Consider the following 12845-nt stretch of genomic DNA (forward strand, 5'->3'; position numbering starts at 1 on the left):
GTGAGCAAAGCAGTCTTGCCACTTGGGACTCAGAGTTAAATGACGCTGATTGAGCAGAGATTTTGCTCTTGTGGATGCAGACAGTTGCAAGGTTCCCACGCCATTTCAAGGAGAAACGAGCTTGCAAGGCCAATCTGGCATCTACACAGAGAGCAAAGGCTGCTCAGACCAGTCGCCATTTCAGTTCCAAGTCTCAAGCGGCAGGAGATGAGTTGCACCAGCTGGCAAATATACAGAGGTACTGATGCTGGAAGTGCAAGTAGTCCCCACAGCTTCCAGCCATGGCAATGCTTGCTGCAGGACAGTTCCTCCACCAGGCTGCACCGCAAAATACAAAGATTTCTCCACGGACCACCAAAATTTTCTGGACCACCTTGGTGACTGCTGGTCTACACCATTTCAGGAACTATTGATCTTCCTATTTCAGTCAAGTGACTATCCAGTCTCTTCTTAAAACATCCAGGATGAAGCAACCACAATGTCTGAAGGAAAGCTGTTTCACTGGTTAAATGTCTTTACTGTAAGGAAGATCTAATTCAAAATTGCTTCTTTTGAATCGTTGTTTCTCCTACCTCTCATGCTTTGGAAAATAAACTGACCTCCTCCTCTTTGTGGCAGCCTCTCAAGTACTGGAATATTGCTATCATGTCACCCCAATCCTCCTTTTCTCTAGATTAGCCAAACCAAAATTCTGCAATCGTTCTTCATATGTTTTAGTCTGCAGGTCTTTAATCAGCCTACTGCTCTTCTGTACTTTTTCCAAAGTCTCACCATCTTTTTGTAATTTGAGGACCAAAACTGGATGGTATTCCAGGTGTGGTCTTACTAAGGTTTTATAGAGCAGGACTAATACTTCATGTGATTTGATTCTATGCTTCTGTTTATACAATAAGAATTTTATTAGCTTTTGGCTGTTGCTGCACAGGTAACTCATCCATTCAGACTAAGGTCCTTCTCACAGTTTTTTGACCCAGGTTTCAGGTACTCTTTTTTCTGCCCAGGTGTAAAACAGGTTCTGAAAGGTTCTGGAGAACCGATAGTGGAAATTTTGAGGTTCAGAACTAAATATCACCTCTGGCTGACCCCAGTGGGATGCAATAGAGATTTTAAATATCCTTCCCCAGAAGTGGGAGGTAATGGATTTTGCAGTATCCTTCTGCCATGCCCACAAACAGCCACAGAACCAGTAGTAAATTAGATTTCACCACTGATTCAACCTTATCTCATTTAGATCAGAAAGACACAATATATACATGGTGAGGCACTGGCCAGAATACAGTACTACAGGCTGCCCACAGCCAGGAGTTTCATTTGGACAGGCTCATGGTTGATTCAGATTTTCATCCTTCTGAGGTCAAATGAGGATGCTAAATATACTGACTTTGTAAACTGCTTAAAGAGTATTGTAAAGCATTTTGGAGTAGTATATAAGTCAAGTGGAATTACTATTGTTATATAGTTTCTCACAAGCATGGATCCATTTATGAGAAGAAAGACCTCCACTTTGAGCACTTTCCACACTCCATGCATTTATACGGCTTCTCCTGTGTGTATCCATTTGTGTATTTAGTTATGAGCAAAGGTCTTTCCACACTCCATGCATTTATATGGTTTCTCCCTGTATGGATCCTTTTATGTATTCTTAGGCCACTGTTACGAGCAAAGGTCTTTCCGCACTCCATGCATTTAAATGCTTTTCCTGTGGATCACCTTATGGAAATAAGATGACCTCTTGAGCAAAGGTCTTTCCACACTCATGCATTTATAGGCTTCTCTGTGGAGTTTATTGTGGTTACTAGTCCACTCTGAGAAAGCTTTTCCACACCATGCTTCCCCTGTGTGGATCCTTTATGATAAGATGATTGAGCAAAGGTCTTTCCACTCCATGCATTTAAATGGCTTCCTGTGTGGATCACCTTATGAATAAGATGACTCTTTGAAAAGGTCTTTCCACACATGCATTTAAATGGCTTCTCCTGTGTGGATCATCTTATGGTAATAAGATCTCTTTGAGCAAAGGTCTTTTCACACACCATGCATTTATATGGCTTCTCCTGTGGATCCTCTATAAATAAGATGACCTCTGAGCAAAGGTCTTTCCACACTCCATGCATTTAATGGCTTTTCCCTGTGGATCCTCTTATGAAATAAGATGACTCTTTGAGCAAAGGTCTTTCCACACTCCATGCATTTATAGCTTCTCTGTGTGGATCCTTTATGTATTCTTAGCCACTGTTATGAGCAAAGTCTTTCCACACTCCATGCATTTAAATGGCTTCCCTCTGTGGATCCTCTTATGGGAAATAAATGACCTCTTTGAGCAAAGGTCTTTTCACACTCCATGCATTTATATGGCTTTTCCTGTGTGTTTATTGTGCTTACTAAGTCCACTGCTATGCAAAGGTCTTCCACACTCCATGCATTTATATGGCTTCTCCCTGTGTGATCTTGTGATAGGCTACTTTTGAGCAAAGGTCTTTCCACACTCCATGCATTTAAATGGCTTTCTCCTGTGTGATCCTCTTATGGGAAATAAGATACCTCTTTGAGCAAAGGTCTTTCCACACTCCATGCATTTAAATGGCTTTTCCCTGTGTGGATCCTTTGTGCTAAGATCCTGCAAAGGTCTTTCCACACTCCATGCATTTAAATGGTTTTCTCCTGTGGATCCGGGAAAGATGATCTCTTGAGCAAAGGTCTTTCCACACTCCATGCATTTAAATGGCTTTTCCCCTGTGTGGATCACTTTGTGGCGAATAAGATCTCCTCTTTGAGCAAAGGTCTTTCCACACTCCATGCATTTAAATGGCTTTTCCCCTGTGTGGATCATTTTATAAGTGCTCTATGAGCAAAGGTCTTCCACACTCCATGCATTTATATGGCTTCTCCCTGTGTGGATCTTTTGTATAGTGCTTACTACAAGCAAAGGTCTTTCCACACTCCATGCATTTGTACGGTTTCTCTCCTGTGTGGATCCTCTTATGGCGAATAAGTTGACCTCTTTGAGCAAAGGTCTTTCCACACTCCATGCATTTATACGGCTTCTCCCCTGTGTGGATCCTCTTATGGCAAATAAGATTGCCGCTGTGAGCAAAGGTCTTTCCACACTGTATGCATTTATAGGACTTTCTGTGTGCTTATTGTGCTTACTGAGTCCACTGCTAGCAAATGTTTCCACACTCCATGCATTTATGGCTTCCCTGTGTGGATTCTCTATGGGAAGATGATTTGAGCAAAGGTCTTTCCACACTCCATACATTTATAGAGCTTCTCCCCTGTGTGGAGCGTCTCATGGCGAATAAGATAACCTCTTTGAGGAAAGGTCTTTCCACACTCCATGCATTTATACGGCTTCTCCCCTGTGTGGAGCGTCTCATGGCGAATAAGATTACCTCTTTGAGCAAAGGTCTTTCCACACTCCATGCATTTATATGGTTTCTCTCCTGTGTGGATCCTCTTATGGGAAATAAGATTACCTCTTTGAGCAAAGGTCTTTCCACACTCCATGCATTTAAATGGTTTTTCCCGTATGTGGATCATTTTGTGGATAGCAAGTCCATTACTATAAGCAAAGGTCTTTCCACACTTCATGCATTTATACGGTTTCTCTCCTGAGTGGATCCTTTTAGGAAAAATAAGATTACTATGTCCTCTGAACCTTTTACCAGACTCTCTGCATTTGTATAGCTTCTCCCGAGTGTGAATCCTTTCATGGGAAATAAGTTGCCTGCTTGTTCTAAAACATGATGCACATTCCAAACATTTGTAAGGGTTCTCTTTTGCGTCAATCACTTTTTGAGATGTAAGGAACTTATTTCCAAGAGAAGAATGAATGTCACATTGTAACTTTTTCCGTTGTGTCTTATATCATCTTCTCCTTGTTTTGGCTTAAATAGTGTTCTTTTACTAGTAATTTAGCTTTGATTGGCTTCAAACTTTTCCCAATATATTTTTCCTTATTTTCTCCTGTTCGCATGAAAGTTTTGTATTGAGCATCAGTGGAAGATGAGCTTTCCTGATTCCATCATTTGACTGGTTTCTATCATGGGTTTCTAATTCCATTTCCAAACTTCTGTTCCATCTTTAGCATTGATCACTTGGAATAGTTCACAGGAATCTTGATTCTTCCACTATTATTACCTTCAAAGCAAAAGAGAAATGAAAATGATAACAAGGTTAGAGAAAAGATCAAACCATAGAAGTCAAGTGAATTTCCTTCTGAATTTTTCCAAAATTCTATATTTATGTTTGCATGCTTACAGTGGTGATATAGACAGAATGATTTCTATATTCATGAGTCCTGAAAGCTTTGAAAATATCTAGAAAACATCTCTTTCTTTACAATCTATATATGTGCAAACCTCAAAGTCTGTTTTGAGTCATGGAATAATCAGGGAAACATCCAAGGAGGAATAAGGAGAAAAGAAGATTTATTGGGGTTAATTTCACAGAGACCTGAGAGAACTGAAACAATTTTGAAACAAGCTCTTTCTTCCATGTACCTTGGAGCAGCTGCTCCATGGCCTGTTTGTCTGGCAGGCAGGACTCCACCGGCTGCCTTGATCCCAGGATGAGACTTTGAGCAAGTCCCTGCTTGAAGCCTCCCATTAGCTTGTAAATGTCTTTGCACTGAGACGGAAAGGTTGGGAGGCTTCAAGAATGACTATTTCTGCCCCAAAGTACTCATCGGTTGCAAGGGCATTTTGGCCGGATCTGGTACAGGCTTCCGTTGCAGAGAACGGAGGCCTAAACTTTAGTGTGAGATCACAAGAGCAGTGCAAGATCTCACACTAATGATCTTGGGATCTCACACTGCAGTACTTTAGTCCTGTGTTCTACAAACTGAGGACTGCACGAGATCCAGGGCAAAGTCTTTGAAAACAAAGAGGCCTTCCTTTGTTTCAAAGCATTTGCCTGGAGCTTGCAGGCCTTGGTTAGCAGAGAACAGAGGCAGCAGTGTAATGAGTTCATGTGAGATGACTAGTGCCAGATTTCCCACTATTGATCTTGTGTATCTCACTACTTTAGGCCTCGGCACCCAAGCAGGCAAAGGAACCGACAGCTCGCATCCGTAGTAAGTCCCAGCCAGTTGTGGGGGTACATGTTGCAACGCCTCTGCTCTCATAGTGAATGACGGCCGGTGCTGTAACATTTATTCAGGACTGAGTCTTAAGTACTTGGGAGACAGTTGGTCATAACTTGAATGGTCACTTAGTGAACTGTCAACTGAGGATCACCTGTACCCTAGATGCTCTGAGGCACACTTCAAGAGGCCTGTTCTTGAATTGGAGTGGAGAATCCTCCTCCATGGCCTGAGCATGAGAAAGTTCTGTTCTCACACAATTTGGGAGGTTTCAGAGGACAAATAACATATGATCTCCAGAGGATACATAAAAGAACACTCCATTCTTTTCATCCTCCACAGATAAGTTCAAATAGAAATGGAAAAATACAGATAAGGAATGGCCCAAAAGCATCTAAGCAAAGAGACACTGACTCTAAACTTCCTGGGATACCAGAAGGCCAGATACTTTCTTTTTCCTTTCCAGGAGATGATATCTGATTATAGTTAGTTTTTATTAAAAAAACACTAATCTGTCTTCTTGAACTCTCTGATTGGGGACTAGAAAACTCTTACCCAGAGAGACCACGTTCCGATGGTTTTCAAGCATGACTTCAATGCAGCTTGGGCAGGATCCATGAGACCATTCCTCCTCAGAGAAATACAGCCACCTCCTCAAGGACACAAGACTCTCCTGAACATGGAAAAAGAACAGAACAGGAGGATTCGCATGATCTCTTCATAACATAACATACAAAACATAATAACAGAATAACAGAATTGAAGGGACCTGAGGCTTTGTTCAAGAAGGCAGGAATACACCATTGCAGACAAAATCAACATTTTCTTTAAAATTTCAGTGGGAGCATACAACTCTGCAGGCAAGTTGTTCCACTTATTGATTGTTAACTGTCAGAAATTTCCTGGTTCTAAGTTGCTTCTCCTTGATTAGTTTTCACCCATTGCTTCTTGTTCTACCCTCAGGTGCTTGGAGAACAGCTGACTTCTTCTTGTGGCAACCCCTGAGATATTGGAACACTGCTATCATGTCTCCCTAGTCCTTCTTTTCATTAAACTAGACATAAGTTCCTGCAACTATATATGTTTACTCCAGTCTCATTACCTTGGTTGCTCTTCCTCTTTAGAGTCTCAAGATCTTTTACATCGTAAACTGAACAATATTCAAGTGTAGCTTACCAAGGCATTATAAAGTGGTATTAACACTTCATGTGATCTTGATTCTGTCCCTCTGTTTATGCAGCAGAACTATTTGTTTTAAAATCATCAATGATTTAGACAATTGAAGAATTCATCAAATCAGACAAGACCAAATGGAAGGAATACCAACACCCAGGAGATAGGCTTGAGATAGAAGAACTGACAGATTGGCACCTTCTAACAAAATGAAATTCAATGCTGAGAAATACATTTAGGAAAGAAACCAACCACTGGCACAGAATAGATACCTGGCTCAAAAGTAGGTGAACAGGGATCTTGGAGTCCTAGTGGACAATCGTTTAAACATGAGCCAGCATGCTGTTGAAAACACCCAACAGAATCAGGCTGCATCAAGAGGATAGAATCAAGATCATGAAGTGTTAGTACCACTTTATAATGCCTTGGTAAGGCCACACTTAGGAACATTGCATCCAGTATTGGTGCCATGATAAAGATCCTGAGACTTAGAACCATTGGTAAGACTTGTGGACTAAAGATTCAGCCAGCTTTGCTCTGGGAGAAGTAAAGTCTTAGAATTTGATGCTCTAGAAAGAGAGAGAGAAGAGCAACCAAGATAATGAGGGACTGGAGGCTAAAACAGATGAACATTGCAGGAACTGACATGGCTACTCTAGTGAAGAGAAGGACCAGGGAGACTAGCAGGCCCCAATATTTGAGGAACTGCCACAGAGAGGAGGTGGTCAAACTATTTCCAAAACACAAGGCCAGACAAGGAATAATGGATGGAAACTGAACAAGGAGAGGTTCAACCTGGAAATAAGGAGACTTTTTGACAGTGAGAGCAACCAATGGAAGAGACGTTCCTTCAGAAGTTGTGGGAGCTTCATCACTGAGCTTAAGAAGAGACTAGACTGCCAACTGTCAGAAATGGTGTAGGGTGGTTGGACTAGATGACACAAGGTCCTTCCAACTGTTAATCTGTACCTATGAGTTGAAATTACCAGGTGGTCCAGCAGTTCATACCACTGTGAAAAGTTTATTCCTAATTGTTGAAGAACTTTAAAAGTGCTTCTTGTAAAGGCAAAAGGAGCACTAGCAGAATAAGATAACCAGAGTTGACTGACAGCAACTTCAACCTGCTATTCTGCTGTCCATGTTGTGGAAGGGCACAAAATAATCCAGTCCAAACAAGGAAATAGAAGGAGAGCACTCTGCACACCCACTTCACTTCCTGAAGGGAGAATAGAAATTAATAATTTTCCTTTACTTGATTTAGGGTTCAACCGCTGTTTGATCGCCATCATAAAAATCAGAAAATTTCATTCTTTGTTTCTCTGTAAGGAATAAATAATTTCAAAATAAATAATTGTTTTATTTATTTATTTTAGACAAAATGCTGCCTATCTGCATGGTACTTACAAAACCCATATTAAAATAATCAAACAAAAGAACTTATATAATACATTAAAATAATAAAATACTCACCCTGCATTGACAGCACCACTGGAGCCATTTAATTTATCCGCTCTTTCCCAGGCCTGGCAGAACAGGTCAACGCTTCCAGAAGAGCGCTAGAGTGGGAGCCATTCTAATCTGGGGATGATGTTCCAGAGAAGCTCCACGGAGAAGGCCCTCTCTGGGTCTCACCAGGTGTCTAGGAGATGGGACACACAACATCCTCCACATAGTGGGTTGCAGATGTAACCAGTAAGAGATGGTCCTCACATAACCTGGTCCCAAGCCATGAAGGGCTTTAAAGGTGACAACCACACCTTTAATTGCAGAAGCATTGGCAGCCAATGCAGCTCCTAGAGGAGACACTTTTCACTGGGTCTGCACAAAGCCATGGTCCGCTAAATAAAGCCATCCTCGGATCTTATCCAAGAGGGGTGGACCTGATGGCACAGGAGACCTGTGGGCAGGGGGAGTTCCCTGGGGAAATGTACCACCAGTGCATTGATCAGCCGAGGCCCAGTATGTTCTGTTATCAAAGAGTCTAGAACCAAGGGACCACTGTACCAGATAGGATGTGAATCCTCTTGTGAAGTGGGCCTGGGGAGGTGGGCTTGCTGATCACATACCTGGCTTGTCGTGACAGCAGCCCTGCCCGAGCTGCTGGAAATCGCTGGGATGGCTTGTTGAGACCCCTGACTTATGGTCATGGGAGATTTCAACCTGCCATCTGGTGAGAGTCCATGGCAGCCGGGAGTTCATGGCTTCCATGACGCTGACCTGACTGTTAGTCTCCCACTCACATCGGGGAAACACTCTGACTTGATTTTCACTCTGGACAGTGATTGAATGATCTGGAATGGGATACAGTTATTAAATTGTCATGGTATCATTCTCTCCTTCAACTCGACAACCACCAGCGCAGGGAGATGGGACTGCTCACTGTTCCGGCCCCAGGCGCCTGATGGACCCAGAGGTTCCAGATGGAGCTTGGGCCTACCTGAGGACTTGGCCTGCGGCTCGACTGGGACCCATCTGCCTGGGAAGTGGCGGCGGGGCTCTGGATGTCGTGCCTCGGTTTGACTGGCTCCGCTTCAGCTCCTTGGTCCAAGGAGCTGAGATGAAGGCCGGAGAAGCCTGAGAGTAATTGAGGCACCTCAATCTGACCGGACACTGCGGTCTCAAATTAGACCTATCTGGTGGTGAAGGTGGCAAAACGAGTATTTTTTCCACCCTCATTGCATCTGCAGATAACCGCCCAGCCTGTTTCGTGACCGCTCCTATTCATCAAGATCACTGTCGAGCTGAGGAGTTTGTGGTATCTGCAGATAAAATCGCTTGATTCAAGAGTTGGATGCAGATTGGGTAGGGCACAGATGGAGCTCGCCTTGATGTTTCCATCTGGGATGAGTTTATTCTGTGACCTGAGGACATGGACAGGATACAAAATCCACATGTTTATTGGACAGAATCCTGGTTGGTGCTGGCCACCCAGGAGTTTGACTGGCTTCAGGAATTGAATGCTTCTTTGATGGATGTTTTCCTTCCGCCTGAAAGACAGACCCCTCCTCAAGAGCCTTGGATCCAGCATTTTATCTAATTATCGTCTGTTCCAACCTTCGCATGGAAGGTTGTTGAGATGGTACAGTTCCCTCAATACCTGGATGAAACTATCTATCTAGACCATTCCAGTCCGGCCCGCCCGGTTACAGCACAGAGACGGCTTGGTCGCTGGTTGATGATCTCTGGAGGGCTGGACAGGGTTGTTCCTCTAGTCCTATTAGATCTCTCAGGCTTTCACCATCAACCATGGTATCCTGCTGACGGCTCAGGGGATGGGAGTGGGTCACATCGGTGGTTCTCCTCCTATCTCACCGGCCGCAGACGGTGTTGGCAGAGGGCAGAGATCACGCCAAAGGCGCCCTATGTGGGGTGCCACAGTGGTCCTCCGCCTTCTTCAACATCTATATGAAGCCACTGGGTGAGATCATCCGTGGCTTTGGTGTGAGTTGTCATCTGTCGCTGGTGACACCCAGTTGTACATATCCACCCAGGCCACCCCAGAGGTCTGAGCCATGTCCTGGTGTCTGGAAGCCCAGGTCTGGATGGGGAGGAACAGACTTCAGCTCAATCCTTGAAGACCAGTGGCTGTGATGCCAGCTTCCCGGCAGCCAGCTTACTCCATTGCTGACTATTGGGGAGTCATTGGCCACAGAGGGTAGCACTGCCCTCCTGGATGCAGGCTGTCTCTTGAAGATCATTTGACGGCCGCCGCCAGGGGCTTTTATCAGGTTCGCCTGATCCGCCAGTTGCGTCCCTTTCTGGACTGGGTTCTGACAGTCACCCATGCCCTCGTACATCTCGCCTGGACTTGCAATGCACATGGGGCTTTGAAGAGCATCCGAAGCTCAAATGGTCCAGAATGCTTGCACGGGTGATAGAGGGAGTACCTCGTGGCTCCCATATAACACCTCTCCTGTGCGGCTGCACTGGCTTCCGTGGTCTTCGGTGCAAGAAGGTGTTGATTACCACCTTTAAAGCGCTCCATTTAGGACCGGCTATTTACGGGACCGCCTACTGCCACAAACAGCCTCCACGACCAGCGCTCCCACAGGAGGGCCTCTGGGGTGCCGTCAGAAACAATGTCACTGGCACCCCCCAGGGGCCTTCTCTGGGGGCTCCTGCCTCTGAACCAGCTGCCTCCCCGCAACTCAACTTCCGCCGTGAGCTGAAGACTCTTTTATTCCATCGAGCTGGGCTAGCCTGATTAAGTAATTTAAATGGGGTTTTAGTTTTGATTATTTAGTTTTTAATATTTTGACCACTATTTACATAAATTTAGTCTGTTTTAAGGTATTTATTGTATCCTTTAATTTATTAACCCCTGAGTCCTTGAGAAGGGTATATAAATGCAATCAATAAAAATAAATAAATAAATAAATAAATAAACTAAATAAATCATAAATAAATAAAATAAAATAAAATAAAATAAATACTCCTTTTACCAACTGGAGCTCCTGAGCGGTTCAATAGTCAAGAATGGTGTGACAGGACATGAGTGACTGAGTAGGGATTGTCAGCCCAGGAAGGTGTAACTGTGCCCAAGTAAGAAAGGCCCTCCTGGAAATCCGCCACCTCCAAGCAGGAGTGAGTCTAAAGAAAACCCAATTCACACAGGGTCTGTTTGGGTAGTGCCATCCCATCCAAGACCAGAGGTCCTCCTTGGAACAAAAAACCCAGAGCCACTTCTCCAGGCTTTAGTTTCAACTTGATCCAGCTCAACAGCCTCAGGCACTGCAAGAGGAGGACATATCGTTTAACCACCATGAGCCGAGACATGCAAGATATCTCGGTCCATGCTGTGATGATCTTATAAAGCAGTTTCATATCAAAGAGGAGCGGAGAATAGTTGAAGCAGCAGTGGACAAGGCTGAATCCTCCTATCAACACTGACTGAGAGCAGCTGCAGAGGAAGGAAGTGGGCTGAATAGCACAAGGACTCCCATCTCAAGCCACCCCAGGAGAGTACCATGCATGTATCTTCCTAGGATCCTGCCCTGTCTACTTCCTCAGGAGCAACAGGGTGAAACCATTCCCAGATAATAAAGGGGCTACTGGACAGGAACCACGCTTCATCCAACTGGGAACAAATGCAATTTATCTTTCGAAATTGGCAGGCTTCAGGTACAATCTCCCTTCCCAGGAAAACTCACCTAAAGAGGGTCAATTATCTGAAGATGCAATTTGTCTGAGAACTATAAATAGGGGAGGTATTCTGTAGAAGAGAAGAGAGCGAAGGTAAGACAGATGGGTAATCATAGGATCTTCAATTACCTCCTGAGGTGTCCTGACTTTGATCCTCCCAAGGATCCTCCAAAAATAGCTCCTGAGGATTTGATGGTTTCTTCTTTCCTCAGGATCTCTGATCTCCACAGTGCAGCACTTCAATAGAGGAAGGAAGGAAAAGCAGAATTAAAATACATCACACATAAAGTGGATTCTATATTGAACACAACCTCAAAGCCCCCAATATCCATCAGTGATTGAGTGAGAAAACAATGGAACAATGTCCTACAAGAATAGGTGGGACATTGCCACCTATTATGAATGTCAGAGGTTTGGGAAGGAGGGTGAAGTATTCAAACACATTCTCTGTTGTCTTTTGAGCTCCCTAAAGTGTCTCACCTGCATCTCGACCTGCTCTTCTGCTCCTCCGCCTGGCTCAGGAGGAAGCCTTCCAGCCAGGGCCACCGCCTGGGAGCTGGTCTCTGCTCCACACTCCTCACCCAGTTCTCCATCTCGGGGCAGAAGAGCCAGGAACTGCTCCAGAACCACCAGGTCCAGCATCTGGGCTTTGGTGTGCTTTTCTGATCTCAGCCATCGCCTGCAAAGTCATGGAGTCGGCTGCAAAGTCCTCGGGACCCTCAGCCTCCCGATATTGGATGAAGCTCCAGGGCTGAACTTGAAGGGAGGATGGTTTCCTCCAGGATCTCCTGCCCAGTCCTTGTCCAGAGCTTCCCAGGCTGAGCAGCTGAAGGGCCTTTTCCGGCTCCCTCCTTTCCCAAAGGTTGTGTCTCCATCCTTTCTCTCTCCTGCACAGCAACTCCAAATGGCTCCAAGGACTGTTCTGGGTCTCCAGATGCCTTTTCCTTCACGGGACCATTTCTGGCACCTCAGGACTCTGATCCCTCCAAGTTATTTATTTTTTCCCAGCAAGAGAAAAGTTTGCCTTGCAAAGATTACAAATGGCTTCAAGTTTCTGTATCTGAGATGGGAAGAAAAATAATTAGAAAGAATTAAAAAGTGGAATTCAGTCACTGAACAACCTTCACCCAACCTGCCTGGAGCCCCGAGCGGCTCATCCCAGCGCAGGGCCGGGAAGGAGGCAGCTGGAGAGGCCGCCCGGCTTCTCTCCCCCTCCGGAGACAAGAAGGGGCCCTCGGGGAGCCTGGTGCGAATCCTGCCTCCTCCTCGCCCGGCTTCTCTCCTCTCCTGCTGGGGCTTCCCAAGGCCGACCCTCCTCCCCCCCCCCTCGGGCTCTTCGCATGGAGAGGGCGGCTGGGGAGCATGGGACCGAAGGAGGGCAGGGTCTCTCCTCCGCCTCCCTTTGCCCGGGAAGAGCCCCCAACTCACCCGGAGAACGTCTGGATCT

The 12845-nt window shown here is 45.1% G+C and overlaps 1 protein-coding gene across 1 annotated transcript in view; it reads right to left on the bottom strand.

Annotated features, from left to right (window-relative positions):
- The window catches only part of ZNF3 (zinc finger protein 3), a 36310-nt gene extending 24426 nt beyond the window's left edge, over positions 1–11884 (bottom strand). The window contains exons 1-4 of the mRNA XM_058173990.1: positions 11879–11884; positions 10867–10987; positions 8694–8830; positions 5639–5756 (exon numbers count right to left, since the gene is read on the bottom strand). Of these exons, the coding sequence (XP_058029973.1) occupies positions 5639–5756; positions 8694–8830; positions 10867–10987; positions 11879–11884 (382 nt within the window). The remainder of the gene's footprint in view (positions 1–5638; positions 5757–8693; positions 8831–10866; positions 10988–11878) is intronic.
- Positions 11885–12845: the final 961 nt, after the last annotated feature.

This window comes from Ahaetulla prasina, chromosome 2 (genome assembly GCF_028640845.1).
Source record: "Ahaetulla prasina isolate Xishuangbanna chromosome 2, ASM2864084v1, whole genome shotgun sequence".
NCBI lineage: Eukaryota > Metazoa > Chordata > Lepidosauria > Squamata > Colubridae > Ahaetulla > Ahaetulla prasina.